General features: G+C 31.9%; 2 protein-coding genes across 2 annotated transcripts in view; one reads left to right on the top strand and one right to left on the bottom strand.

Annotated features, from left to right (window-relative positions):
- The window catches only part of LOC127720483 (cyclin-dependent kinase 11B-like), a 29,371-nt gene extending 21,869 nt beyond the window's left edge, over window positions 1–7,502 (bottom strand). Inside the window, exons 1-3 of the mRNA XM_052227069.1 lie at window positions 7,389–7,502; window positions 4,011–4,198; window positions 2,209–2,381 (exon numbers count right to left, since the gene is read on the bottom strand). Coding sequence (XP_052083029.1) covers window positions 2,209–2,381; window positions 4,011–4,189 — 352 coding nt within the window. The 5' untranslated portion in view covers window positions 4,190–4,198; window positions 7,389–7,502. The remainder of the gene's footprint in view (window positions 1–2,208; window positions 2,382–4,010; window positions 4,199–7,388) is intronic.
- Window positions 7,503–7,521: 19 nt separating this feature from the next.
- LOC127720480 (ATP-dependent DNA/RNA helicase DHX36-like) overlaps window positions 7,522–14,684 on the top strand; it is a 40,198-nt gene continuing 33,035 nt past the window's right edge. Inside the window, exons 1-5 of the mRNA XM_052227068.1 lie at window positions 7,522–7,626; window positions 10,006–10,077; window positions 10,523–10,794; window positions 11,145–11,257; window positions 13,856–13,932. Coding sequence (XP_052083028.1) covers window positions 7,578–7,626; window positions 10,006–10,077; window positions 10,523–10,794; window positions 11,145–11,257; window positions 13,856–13,932 — 583 coding nt within the window. The 5' untranslated portion in view covers window positions 7,522–7,577. The remainder of the gene's footprint in view (window positions 7,627–10,005; window positions 10,078–10,522; window positions 10,795–11,144; window positions 11,258–13,855; window positions 13,933–14,684) is intronic.

Raw genomic sequence — 14,684 nt, 5'->3', positions numbered from 1 at the left:
AAAAGAATACAAAAGAAAAAGAAGCACAATTTTGTGGAAGATAAAAAGTGAAGAAAAGAAATAACTAAAATAAAACTAGAGGCTCTCAAGAGCCTGAGTCGCTCACCTGTATTTACTGATGCTTTGGAAATCATGTAAAATAAGGTTAAAATCATAATTAATAGTATAAGATATTAGATATTATAATGATATCTAAGATAATAACAAACTAGAGGCTCTAAAAAGCCTGTGTCGCTCACCTTGGTCTATGTGCATATTAAACAAAGGATACAGATGGATTCATGACAAAATTGTGTTTTGGTGATGGTGATGTGTTTGTAGATCTTACTTTACTGAACATTCTTGCTGCTTACAATTATCTCTATCTATAATGAACTTGGCCAAGTAGTTACAGTGGAAAATATTTTGTAAAAATTTACAAAAATTTACAAAATTTATGAAAATTGTAAAATATTGACTATAAAGGGTAATAACTCCTTAAGGGGTCAATTGACAATTTTGGTCATGTTGACTTATTTGTAGATCTTACTTTGCTGTACATTATTGCTGTTTACAGTTTATCTCTATCTGTAGTAATATTCAAGATAATAACCAAAAGCTGCAAAATTTTCTTAAAATTACCAATCCAGGGGCAGCAACACAACAACGTGTTGCCTGATTGGTCTGAAAATTTCAGGGCAGATAGATCTTGACCTAATGAACAATTTTATCCCGTCAGATTTGCTCTAAATGCTTTGGTTTCAGAGATATGAGCAAAAAACTGCATTTTACCCTATGTACTATTTTTTAGCCATGTCGGCCATCTTGGTTCGCAGGCGGGGTCATTGAACACATTTTTTAAACTAAATACCCTAATGATGATTGTGGACAAGTTTGGTTAAATTTGTCTTAGTAGTTTCAGAGGAGAAGATTTTTGTAAAAGATTACAAAAATTTATGAAAAATGGTTAAAAATTGACTATAAAGGGCAATAACTCCTTAAGGGGTCAACTGACCATTTTGGTCAAGTTGACTTATTTGTAGATCTTATTTTGCTGAACATTATTGCTGTTTACAGTTTATCTCTACCTATAATAATATTCAAGATAATAACCAAAAACGGCAAAATATCCTTTAAATTACCAATTCAGGGGCAGCAACCCAACAACAGGTTGTCGGATTCATCTGAAAATTTCAGGGCAGATAGATCTTTACCTGATAAACAATTTTACCCCATGTCAGATTTGCTCTAAATGCTTTGGTTTCAGAGATATAAGCCAAAATCTACATTTTACCCCATGTTCTATTTTTAGCCATGGCGGCCATCTTGGTTGGTTGGCCAGGTCACCGGACACATTTTTTAAACTAGATACCCCAATGATGATTGTGGCCAAGTTTTGTTAAATTTGGCCAAGTAGTTTCAGAGGAGAAGATTTTTGTAAAAGTTAACAACGACGGATGACGACGGATGCCAAGTGATGAGAAAAGCTCACTTGGCCCTTTGGGCCAGGTGAGTTAAAAACTGCAAAATTTTTGTAAAATTACTAACTCAGGGGCAGCAACCTAACAACGGGTTGTCGGATTCGTCAGAAAATTTCAGGGCTGATAAATCTAAATCTGTTGAACATTTTTGCCACCTGTCAGATTTGCTCTAAATGCTTTAGTTTCAGAGATATAAACCAAAAACTGCATTTTACCCCTATGTTCTATTTTTAACCAAGTTGGCCATAATGGTTGGAAGGCGGGGTCATCGGACAAATTTTTAAACTAGATACAACTAATAATGATTATGGCCAAGTATGGTTAATTTTGTCTCAGTAGTTTTCAGGTTTTAGAGAAGAAGATTTTTGTAAAAGATTACAAAAATTTACGAAAAATTGTTTAAAAATTACTATTAAGGGCAATAACTCCTAAAGGGGTCGACTGACAATTTTGGTCATGACAACTTATTTGTAGATCTTACTTTGCTGAACATTATTGGCGGGGTCATCGGACACATTTTTTAAACTCGATACCCTAATGATGATTGTGGCCAAGTTTGGTTAAATTTAGCCCAGTGGTTTCAGAGGAGAAGATTTTTGTAAAAGTTAACAGTCGAAGGACGACAGACGAGGGACGCCGGACGACGACGGACGCAAAGTGATGAGAAACGCTCACTTGGCCCATTGGGCCAGGTGAGCTTATAAACAAACCAATCTAAACATGCAAAAAATATTTTTCAATTACATACGTTCTTTTTCTTTCACTCTTCTTCTGTCTCGATCACGATCTGGGTCATGTTTATTCTTGTTTTTCCTGTGATCATCTTTACGTTTATGTTTATGGCTTTTTTCCTTTCGTCCTGCATGTGTCTGTGGAGGTTTGATATCTAATGCATCACTGTCTTCACCGCCAAGGTCTTCCCTGTAAATTTAAAGAAATTTATTTAAGGATGTTTGCTACTCTTGTTTTTGACTTTTTTGTCAGATATTAGGAATCCTCTAGTTTTATCCATGTAGTGCCAATAAAAAAAAATTCCCGCTAATCCCTACTTTTCTGTTCATAATTTTAATACATGTAGTTTGACAAGCCATTTATGAAAATCATATAAAATCCTTGTTATTTTTTCATAGTTTTTGAAAAAAAAAAGGTGCCAATGTTAAATTAATGTTAAATGTATGAAAAATCTAGAGAGAATCATTTCCCGCCAAATTTTCAATTCATTATATCTCGAAAACAAGGTCACTGACCTATCATTTTTTTCTGCTTTTTAATTTCTGTTATTTATATACTATCAATTTATAACAGTCATTTAAAAATCTTGTTATTTTTAAACAGAGGAGCGAACATACTTAAACTACTCCTAGTATAAGACTTTTGACTGAAATATTTTGGCAGACATTGCAGACATGTCAAATTCTCGTTTTTGATATAGATTAGACCGTTGGTTTTCCTGTTTGAAGGATTTTACACTACTCATTTTGGGGCCCTTTATAGCTTGCTGTTCCGTATGAGTCAAGGCTCTGTGTTGAAGGCCGTACTTTGATCTATAATTGTTAACTTTTTATATATTGTGACTTAGATGGAGATTTGTCTCATTGGCACTCATACCACATCTTCTTATTTATATTGGCAGTATAGCCAAAATATACTACAGTGAAAGTAAGCTTCTTAATAGTTGATGTTGATTTTCATTAATCAGTTAATTGAGTACAAAAAGTTTGTCCATTGGTTCACTAAATTTTATTTAACTGTCAGACAAGCATGACAAGCATGACAAATAGCAAATAACAGAAAACTTTACATTACGTTAGCCAATCAGCTATGGAACACTATGTGCATTGTAGAAGGAAGTGTAAAGTCTATTTACATGTAACGAACAAAATGTAGGAAAAGGAAGCAACATTGCCTACTGCTGTACTGGTAATTCTAAATGCAACATGTGCAAGTACATTTGTTGTACATGTATATAACTAAGCAATGCCATCATCATGATTATGACATAGTTTTACATGTTGTTGCTAGTGCATGTTCATTTGTTCATGTATTTTAACATCTAGGAATACATGGTATAAAGTTTAAATGTGTCAGCAAGATTAAAATTGTTCAATGAGGTATTCCTTTTTGTATAGGCTTGTATGCAGACATTGTCAAAACCAGAACAGTAAAATATCCACAAAAAATAAAAATTTTGCAATTTTTCCATTTATAAAGGGGCATAACTCTAGAACGGTAATAAAGTGAGGCCACCAAAATTCAAACTTGATCTGTATTTTGTGGTAATAAGCATTGTGTATAAGTTTCATAACATTTGGTTGAGGCAAACTCAAGTTAGAGAACAGAAACCAATTTTGGGACGTACGTACGTACAGACGGACAAGGGTGAAACTTAATGCCTCCACCGCTATGGCGGGGGCATAAAAATGTTTCTTCCCTCATCCCTGAAAACTTTTACTCACTAAAATAAATGAATCCACAGTACATATATTTATATACTGTGGACAGGTGGATTCATTCACTTTATAACTAACAGCACATAATTTTCTCATGTACCTGCTAGAATCTTCTTTCTTTTGTTCCTCATTTTCCTCCTCGTCTAGAGCCTCTTTAGAGTGAACAGACAATGATAGTTCACTGACACTGTCTTCATCCTCTTCCATAGCCTGACCTCCCTCAGGTGTTGACTCAAGCTCTCCTTGTTCATAGGGACTACTTCCACTAGCATCCGTCATGTTTACTTACTGAAAAAAAAAGTCATGGATGGCCATTAAAAAGGATAATTCAGGATCTACATGTAATGCATTGTGTGAATAAAAGATATATGACATACTTCAACAAGACAGAAACTTAACCAACACACTCACACACAAACAACACACTGCTAACAATAGTTGACAAGGAAATGTGCCATAAACATGTACATGTTGATGATGTATGCCAGGATATAATTTGCGTCTTTATATGATTATGTGAGAAGTCAGGTATTTTTATTAAAAATAACTAGCAATTTTCAACTTAACTCAATACAAAATTATTAAATAGAACATATTTCCCCTGCAGTCTTTAAATTTTAGTAGGTTTTGAAAGTAATATTGTAAATTCTTTTGATTGATCTGTATTTTTTTCCTGCACTTTTAACAATTTTTAAACATGTTTAAGATATGTCATGAATGTACATTTTGAATTTCCTGTCTGTCATTTGTCTGTCAATGTATGTGTAGATAGATATATTTCTTAATTGTGTACATCTTTCATTTGTCTTTTAAAAAACTCATGCTGTTAACATTTTAATTTTGTGATAGTTTACATGATAAAAAAAGCTTTTAACATGATTAATCATGTTAATGTTGATTCCTTGGATAATTTTATAAGATGGAAAATAAAGCTTGCTTTTTTGGGTACAAACATGTAACTTTTGTTATAGATAATGCAGATTTATGTACATTCCAATTAATTTGCTCCCAAAGTCGTGAAATTTGGCATAAATAATATCAGGGTCGGTTTGGGACAATTTCATTGTGGTACTGATAGACCTTCAACAACCATGACAACATAGCGGACAATAGAATTTTTTCAGCTTTTTCGTTTATTTTCTGATTCTTTATATTATTATAAAACATCATTAATAATATACACATGTTATAAGGAGTGAACAATTTCCTGCAAGTTTGTATTAAGGAGCATTTTGGAAATTTGTATATCTGACAGAATACCAAATAGTATGATAAATAAAACAAACATGCACCAATAACCTTTGAGAGCTCATCACTGACATGACTGACTTGTGTTTAATATGTAATCTTGTGTTTGTAGAAATCTAAGATAAAGTTGAAATGTATTCCACAAAACGATCTTGAAATTGGATGACATACATTTGGTGGACATTTATAATCTGTGACTTTATGCATCTATATTTGAGTTAAACCCTTTTTAACGCAGTTTCTAGAATGACAGTTATATTGTACGAATCCAGGTCCGTTCGCCCAAAAACATGTTCTCGCCCATTAACGTCCACCCCTTTCACTTTTGCACCCTACACATTCGCACCCAAAGTCTGTTCCCCACCTACACGTTCACACCCTTTTTATTTGTTTTGTGTTTAATAATTTTGTTATCGAGTTTTCGTAAGTGTATTGCTGTAAATATTTTTTTTTTACATTGTTTCAAAATAAAGCGAGATTCTGACAATGTTTGTTTTTTGTGTTGAATAGATCTTAATCATCTTTTGGTAAGTGTATTGCTATAAATTTATGTTTTCATTGTTTCAAAATAAAGTGAGATTCTCAAGTTTTTTTTGTGCTGAATAAATCTTAAATTATGTTTTGGTTAGTGTTGTGATATAATTTTTTTTTAAATGTTTCAAAATAAAGTGAGATCAAATGGGCCAAGCTGTTAAAATCAATTATCTTTCGTGTTTTTCTTTTAAAATTTTCAATGTTTTACTCATACCAAGCTAAACATGCTAAATACATGCAGTATTTACATCAAAGCAAGTTAAAACAACAATCATGATTTTCAAACAAACAACAATAATACCAAATTTAGCTGTGTATAAATACCAATTAGCAGTAATCATACATTTGTACATAATAAACATTTAATAATTAATCATCAAATTGATAAAAAAAAAAAAACATTCATATAATAATTCCCTAATTTTTATTCAGGAAAATAAATTTTTTTTGGTATACATCAGTCAGGGATATAACTCTATAGGGTTATTACAGAAAAATAACATACATTTGTTATTGTGGACTAAAAAATCAAAGAACTGTGATAACATATGTATGTTACATGTTTCAAAGGGACAATATACATCACTAGTTTAGTTAAAATGCATACAAGTTCTATTGATATTACTATTGTCTTTATGTATACTTAACTATAGAAAGATATAACAGTTCATAGATTGCCAATTTTGCATAGTACACCTATATGTTATAACAGAAAAAATTTGCCTGTAATAACTAAAGGGTGTTACCACAGCTTCTCTATATCACTCCAAAAGCATTTTCTCAGACAAACATCATGCTTAATTACAATGTATTTTAATTTATTGTAAGAAATAATGACTAGAGCATGTAATGAGGTTCTGCGCAAGCTTCCCAGTAATTCCCAAGTGTCTCATATAATAAGTTACATTCCTTTAATAACTAAGCTATGTTATTACAGCTAAGTTTATCCCTTAAAAGCCTCGTCTCATTGATTTACCATGGTTAATCAAAAATGTATTAATTTAATTAAAAAATTAATTATCAAGGCTATGCGTTTAGTTTCTGCGCAAAGTCTCAAGAGTTCCCTAGAGCCCATTATAAATTAAAACATTTTTGATTTATTTTAAAAATAACAAACATATGTTATTGCAGATTTAGAAAATTTAAGGAATAAAGAGTAGACAACTCATGAAAGTATCTGTAATAACACACATAAGTTATTTTCTGTAATAACCCTATAGAGTTATATCTCTGACTGTACATGTATACATATAAAAAAAAATATCTAAAAATTCAACTTGAATTTGAATAAAAATTGTGTGCTAACATGTTGGGTGCAAACGGACCTAGGGGGTGAACGTGTAGGGTGCGAACGTGTAGGGTGGGAACGTGTATTGGGCACAAACGGACCTGATACCATATTGTACAGGGTATAATATTAATCTTTTAAGCTGTGTAAAGAATTTCAAAAAGCAAGACCACATTTTCATACATCATAAATGACATTATGACAAGGTTAAAGGGTTGTGTAAGATAACTAGAGTAAATTGTTCGGTGTAAACATGTCTATGTTTATCAATTCCTTCTGAACCTTTCAACAAGAACATTTTGTTTTCAGGTGAAACTTGAAGAAGAAACATGAAGAAAGGCCTAACATTTATGTTTTTTCTATCGCTAGCTTGATAGGTTTCACGATAATTATTTAAAAACAATTTACCTTATCTGGATTTGGCTTTCAACTTGAAAAGTAGTGCGTTTTCAAAATTCAAGTAAAAGTAAAAATCAAAAACGTTTTTCCAAACCGGAAATGTGCAAAACATGCAAATTAAAGACTTCCGTTTGAAGAGTTACTCCAGGGGAAGTTACTCTGGAAAGAAAAAGCAGACAACTATGCCTATGGTTGAGCATGCTGAAAATATTTTCAAATCTATGCCTAAAGAACAACATTATACATAGTGAGTACATAAAGACAAGAAAAATGTACCAGTCTAACACACATTCAATGGGCTATTAATAGAATTGTTGTGGTGTGACTATTTTTACAGGACAAACTGAGACAGGTCTGTTACTGTTACTGTTAGCAATGGTTATACTTATTGCTGTTAGACATTTAGTTTTAGGTGGGATTTTTACTGAGAATACTGGTGATTTGTGATCTATTATTTCACTCTGTATTAAAAGGCATGTATATACAACAGGATGCTATGATTTTCAATCACCAGCAAATTACAATCCCTCAACTTCAAATTGTATATATATGTATGTCATGTACCGGTATGTGACACTTTTGACAGTGATATTCATTCGACTGCATAATATTAGAATGAACAAATGTGTCATACATGGTATTTGTCTTTTACCTTAGTGCAAAAAATGCACCTCTTTGAATTGCATTTTCTGACCTCAATTCTGTCATTATGATATATATGTTATGCTGTTTAAAGGATCTTATAAATATAGTGGCAGTATGATGTGGTAAGATGATCAGGATTGAATATTTCTAAGTTGACAGTGATATAATTATTTGAATCCTTTTATATTGGACTTTCTTTTATCATGTTTATAAAAAATACATTATTACATGTAACAAATTTGAAGAGATTGCTGATTATCGGTGAAAATAACAATTTACTTTCATTTTTACTTTCAAAGACTTTAAGTTCAAGATTTTACTCTTGAAGAGATGATCGAAAGTAATAGTTGAAATTTTAATATGCTGTTACTGTAGACAAAATGTAGGTTAACTTTAATATTGATGATTTTCACTTTTGTTGTTTATTGTCTAAGATTGCTTATTGGAAAAAAAACCTTGTTAGGCCAATTCTGTCAATTAATGTAGATTGCTTGATCAAAAATTTCCTTTTCCAATTTATGTATTACAATATATATGTTTCTCAAGGCAAAATGGAGGTCAAAATTGGGTATGACAATTTTCACATTTACTGTTCAGGAGTTTTTTTGCTTTAACAAAAAGACACTAAACAAAGTAAGATTAAAAATCTTATTTGCTTTCTTTTTGACAGACTCTTCTCGTTGTCATTTGATTGTCTCAATATAAAAAAACACTGCATAGAAAAAAAATCCTCAACTTTGATTTATCTTGTAATTTTAGGGTTGTAGCTTAAAAATGTAAATTTAATAGGGTTGTAAAAGCATTAAAAGTGCTCACATTTGTAGTATGAAGTGCTACCATGTTTATATGAGATGTATTCCTGTCATCACTTTTACATGGTCCAATAAAACTACAAAGTGAAGTCTATTCAATTCTTAGATATATAAATTATAATAATGTTTTAAGTAATCATGGTAATCACCAGTCAGGGGACTTACTTAATGAGTGATTTTTTTTAAATCACTGATTCAAGTAACATTATGTCCATAAAGGATGGAAGTAAGAGTTGTCATTCTTTAATAATCACCTATTTAAGTAGTACAAATTAATCACTAGACTAAGTGATTTAATTTTATTGTAGCTTTAAATATAGAATACTAATGATCCAGGGACTAATTATGTTGCTAAAATTATCAGAACCAACATCTGTGTTGATAGGATGATCTGGTCACATGTCAGGTGATGACCTTGTACTAAATCTAGGATAATGACATAAAAATCACTTGTTTCGTATCATACCTCAATTTCCTTCCAAAAAATCACTTCTTTAAGTATCATTATTTTAATAACCCCCACTAATTTCAACACCCCCAAACAGTGAAATTTTGATGGGGAACAGTAGAATTTTATTACATAATCTATAAGATGAAACCTTGAATTTAACAGGAAAAATACTCCCACTGCTGGGAAAAATCTGTTAAGAAAGTATCAGTTCATTATGTAAGGCCATTTTTATAGCATTTTTCAACTAAAATAGAATTTGAAGCTAAATGATTGCATCAAAGGCATAAACCTTGCTGCTTAAAAGAAGCAAAAAGTTCATTTTTTACAATTTTACTAATGAAAAGATATTATCTAAACCTATGTGTTTAAAATTTTGATAAAACTACAAAATCACAATTTGTGACAAAACTTCGAATTTGCTTCTTAAACATGTGTTTAATAAGTGATTTAAAAATCACTTATTTCAATAAGTCCCCTGACTGATCACATGTTAAATAGTGTAATACATGTATATATGATATTGATGATTATGTTCTGTTTTATCTGATTTTTGTGAAATTTAAACCTGATGCCAACTTTTACTTATGCTAATAACCTGAAAGGTGAAACATGCAAAAATATACTAAAAGGTGAAACATGCTAAAATATCAAACAAATGTATGGTAACCATTGTTGCTCAGTTAGATACAATTAAACAGTGTATTTTTCTTCTTCTCAGGAATGAATTATAGAGGCAGAGGTGGGGGAAGAAGAGGATACATAAGAGAAAGATATGGTAATCACGATCAAGGTATGACTTTCAAATGATCAAGGTATGACTTTCAAATGATCAAGGTATGACTTTCTAATGATCAAGGTATGACTTTCTGATGATCAAGGTATGACTTTCTGATGATCAAGATATGACTTTCTAGTTTTCTAGTGATTGATCAACATGATTACTGTATGACTTTCTAATAGTCAACATGATGATGAGAGCAGCTTTCCTTGGCTTACACTTGTGGCTTAACTAGTCTAAGCCTGGTGTGACTAGTCCATCACATCTATACCAGCAGAGCAAATATTTTCATTTGCAAGACTGCTAGTTATGTAACAAAAGAAATCGACTCTGCCCAGCAAAATTTGACAAGACAGTATTTTTAGATAAGAACAGATTGGTTGCTCCCTGCAGTGTGACCCTCAGAGAATGTTCAAACTAAAGTTGACATCCCTAATATCAATGAATCATATTTCAGATGATGAAGAAGGTGGAAATCACAACTGGAGAGGTCATCATCAAAGAAGACAAGGTCAAAGGCAGTATGATGATGAAAGAGAAGGGCACAGGCAGTATGATGATGGAAGACAAGGCCACAGGCAGTATGATGATGGAAATCATGATAGAAGAGATTATAGAGGTCGAGGTAGAGGTCGTGGAGGCAGGCCACCAGGACTGAGAGGAAAAGAAATTGGATTATTTTATGCCAGAAAAGGAAAAGAAAAAAAGCATAGAGAAGAATTTGAACAGGTAAGGTCAAATATACAAAATTATATGAGTTTAAGATTTCACAACCAGCTGATAGTTTTATAACAGATTTATGTGGATTTCATACAATCATAGTCTATTTTAAAAGGATCTGAAAACATGCTGTTCTACTTTCTGTTTTGAAGATCTATTTGAGATACATGAGTTTTGAAGTACATGTAGTAATATCATTCATTGGTTGATGTAAATATAATCAGAAAAGAAAGTAGAACAAAGTGTTGTCAGATGCTTGTTAGTGAAGTTTGGACACTGTGAAGATCTGTACATGTATACTCTTGAGTCAAGTAGCTCAGTTCATGTTTACAGAAAAAAATGTTTTTTTTTTTTAACAGAGACCAGAAGTGTCAATGCAGGGTAAAGAAGATCACATACAGAAAATGTTAGCTGATATTGAGAATTTGGAAAGTGATGATCAACTGTCAGGTGGAGCCTCCTTCAGTTGCAGGTAATGGTCATATACTGTAAATTCAGAAATTATTGCAAGGATTTTATTATTGTGAATAATGCAACTGCATGAGTATCGCAATAATAAGAACTTGCATTCTTATATCTGATATATATATCTGTATGCAGATTTTCCTGAAATCAGGGGTTCAAATTAGCGGTGGTCCGAGGTCCGTGACCTTCCATTTTAGGGTTCGGACCTTCTCACCGGTAGTTAGTTGCACCTGACGGAGTTTCGTATTTTTGCAGGTTAAAAAGTTACAAAAGCATTTTGAACAAAAATATAAAAATCAAGAATAAAAATAATCTTGAAATATAACTTTGCTGAAAGGAAACTTATGTATTTGCTTAAATTCTTCGCAATAGAATTGATGAGTAGTCACGTGACCAGCCATCGTACAAGATACCAGGAAACTCGAGAATATAAAATTAAAACATAACCAGTAAACGGTATGTCGGTTTTGGAGTGACCCCTTCTAAAAGAAACCCTGATGAAACAGGGAATACAAAGGGGTGATTGATGAAACGGCTAAACGCAGCCAGAAAGACTGGATCTGACTAAAGACCAAAAATACAACAGGGAAAAACAAGAACGTAAATTTTTCCTACAAACAGTGAACGGGAAAGTGCCCTGGTTCATTGGACATCAAAATTGAAACTTGACTCATAAAAAATCATGATTAAAAATAACCACCCAGCATCTATGTATCTTGCCAAAAAAGTGGTTAAAAGAAACTGACCCCAAGTTTGAAAACGGAAGTTAAGCGGTTATCTGACACAAAGTAAGGCCAGTGATTTTTAGCAGCAATTGAAACCAAACCAATTATAAAGGTACAAAGTGTTATTTAACACAGTTTACATGGTATATAGTGTTGGAAAAAGGGGAAGCCTTTTCTGACTAAATTTATTTAAGAAATTCAGAAAAAAATGAGGTTACATAATAATGTAGTAAGATATGATGGGTATTTTGTTATGGTAAGCATTTTCTGTTTTTATAAGTTGAATTTTCAATACAAATTGGACCTTCTAAGAATAAAGGAGGACCTTTTAGTGTCTTTTGTCAAAGGTCCTGGACCTTCCATTGCTTAAAGTAAATCTGAACCCCTGGAAATAATTAATCTCGGATTTTTGTCCATCCTTCAAAAATCGCAATAATAAATGCACACAATAATTTCTGAATTTACAGTAGAACCGAGGAGTGACATAACATTACTTTTCAGTATTTTGCTGACAATTTCATTTCATTGTTATAAGGTTATTCCATTAAAATGAATATGGGAGGGTAGGAAGGGACTTCCAAAATCCCTTCATACTGTGGATTCATTTATTTTCGTGGGTACCAATTTTCATGGATTGGAGAAAAATCGTATTTTCGTGAATATTTGAATTCATGGTTTTGCAAAAGGCTGCATACAAGCCAATAGAGAATTACTTTTTAGTTGAACATTCAAATTCATGGTTCACATATACCCATGGAATCAACGAAAATTGGTATCCAACGAACAATAATGAATCCATAGTAACCAGCATACTTTCATTGATTAATTTTGAAATGTCAAATGGACTTACATCCAATAATAATCAATAGGTCATGTCCAAAAAAATATACCTCCTTTCCCTCCAACATTAATTTTTCCTCAGGGAAAATTTTGGATGGTCAGAGTCAGAGCTGTTCTTTGACTCCTCAGAAAATCTTGGATGCTGGCACAATTGGCTGAAATTTAGGAATATGCACAAGATACAATTCAAGATTAGAATGACTTTAGTGAAGATTGACTCGTTTCGTAAGAAGGGTTTCCAAATCAAATTGGTGGCAGCTAAACTTCATTTGCATCTAAAATTTAATTACTTTTACATTTGGACTTGCAATGTTTATATTAGTTAGAAATTATTGTTTTGCTTTCTGTCCATTTTTCACTACATCGCTTTCTTATACTTTGAATATAGTTTTTGCAAACTAAATCATGTTCTGTTAATATAGTTTAGTTTGTCAAAACCTGATTTAGTTGCAAACCAGTTGATTTGAGGGGCACAATTAAAAAACACAGATTCCTATCAAGTACAGTTTTTACCTGTCATGTTACGATGTAAATAGGTAAAACTCAGCATATATATATTTCATACCATTTGAATCTTCAAAATATATGCCAATGAAAATTGTTTTGATGGAATTTTAAAATCAACAGTTGTATGCTACAAATTTGCTTTTTCTGTTATGATTCTTTTTTCAAGTATACGTAAAAATTATTAAAGCTTAAATTAAAGTATAGCATATAGATTTTGCTACTTTTAATGAACATTTCTAGATTAACCTTCATCGGGTGCTAATAAAGGAGAAAATTATATCAGTCATGAAAATGTGATTTTTTTTTCAGTGCCGGTACAAACTTTCAAAATCTGACTTCACAGTATGGGATCTCTCATTGTTCATGGGCTATGGTGACCCATAATACCCTTTTTCATTGTCATTTGAACTCAGTGCATGGATAGTTGTCCCAATAGGTGGTCTCAATTGCAACTATACCACATCTCCTTATTTTTATGCAGATTTTTGAATGAATGTCAATTCAAAAGTTGCAATGTTTTGTATATGTTACAGGAAGAGACCCGACAGACACAGAGATGAAACAGCCTCTTCATCATTCAGTGATAAGACAGATGACGTAACTCAGGAAGGTAATATTGACTATAGGAAAAGTATCAGATAAACTTTTTTTTCACATAAATTTAAATATTTAAAACTGAATCTATGGTTTTAACAAATCATGAATAAGAAGCAGAATGTGATGATGTGTTCTAATTCTATATCTATAGCTATAGAGTAATTATGATGTCTGCAATGAAAATCTTTCAACAGTTTTCTAATTTTGACATGAAACTTTTTGTACTAGTTGGTGCTTTTTAATGACACCTTTCTCTAAAGTTAAAATGAGAATAATAACATTTTGTATGTACAAAATCATAAAGAAGTAGCTCAACAATTTTCCTTGCACTCAAGATAAAGTTGATTAAATGCAATTAATGTCTAAGCTAAAAACAACAACGTCTTTAAAACATCATTGTAAATCAGTGCTGATTGAAAACTTTTGGAGAAAATTATGCCTCTTGGAAATGTAAATAATATGAATTTGACCATTGTGAGCAATCTTGTGGCTATTTACCCTTAAATGAAATGTAAGCCAAAGTGATATAAGCCAATAGATTTTGGGGGACACTTATTTCCAGAAATGTAAATAATATGGAAATTAAGAAAGCACTCTTAAATCTACAGTTCTCAACAGAGTTTAATGAAATTTATGTCAAATGTTACATCTGCAATATCAGGGATAAGTAGATTAGATATTATAGGAAAAAAGAGGGGGGGGGGGAGTTTTGCCTCTTTGGCATGTAAACATGGTAAACAATATTTAGTATCAACATTGTAAACA

Source organism: Mytilus californianus, unplaced genomic scaffold, assembly GCF_021869535.1.
Source record: "Mytilus californianus isolate M0D057914Y unplaced genomic scaffold, xbMytCali1.0.p SCAF_11, whole genome shotgun sequence".
NCBI classification, from domain to species: domain Eukaryota; kingdom Metazoa; phylum Mollusca; class Bivalvia; order Mytilida; family Mytilidae; genus Mytilus; species Mytilus californianus.
The sequence above is the reverse complement of the archived record's forward strand: the minus strand, read 5'-3'. Positions and strand labels throughout refer to the sequence as shown.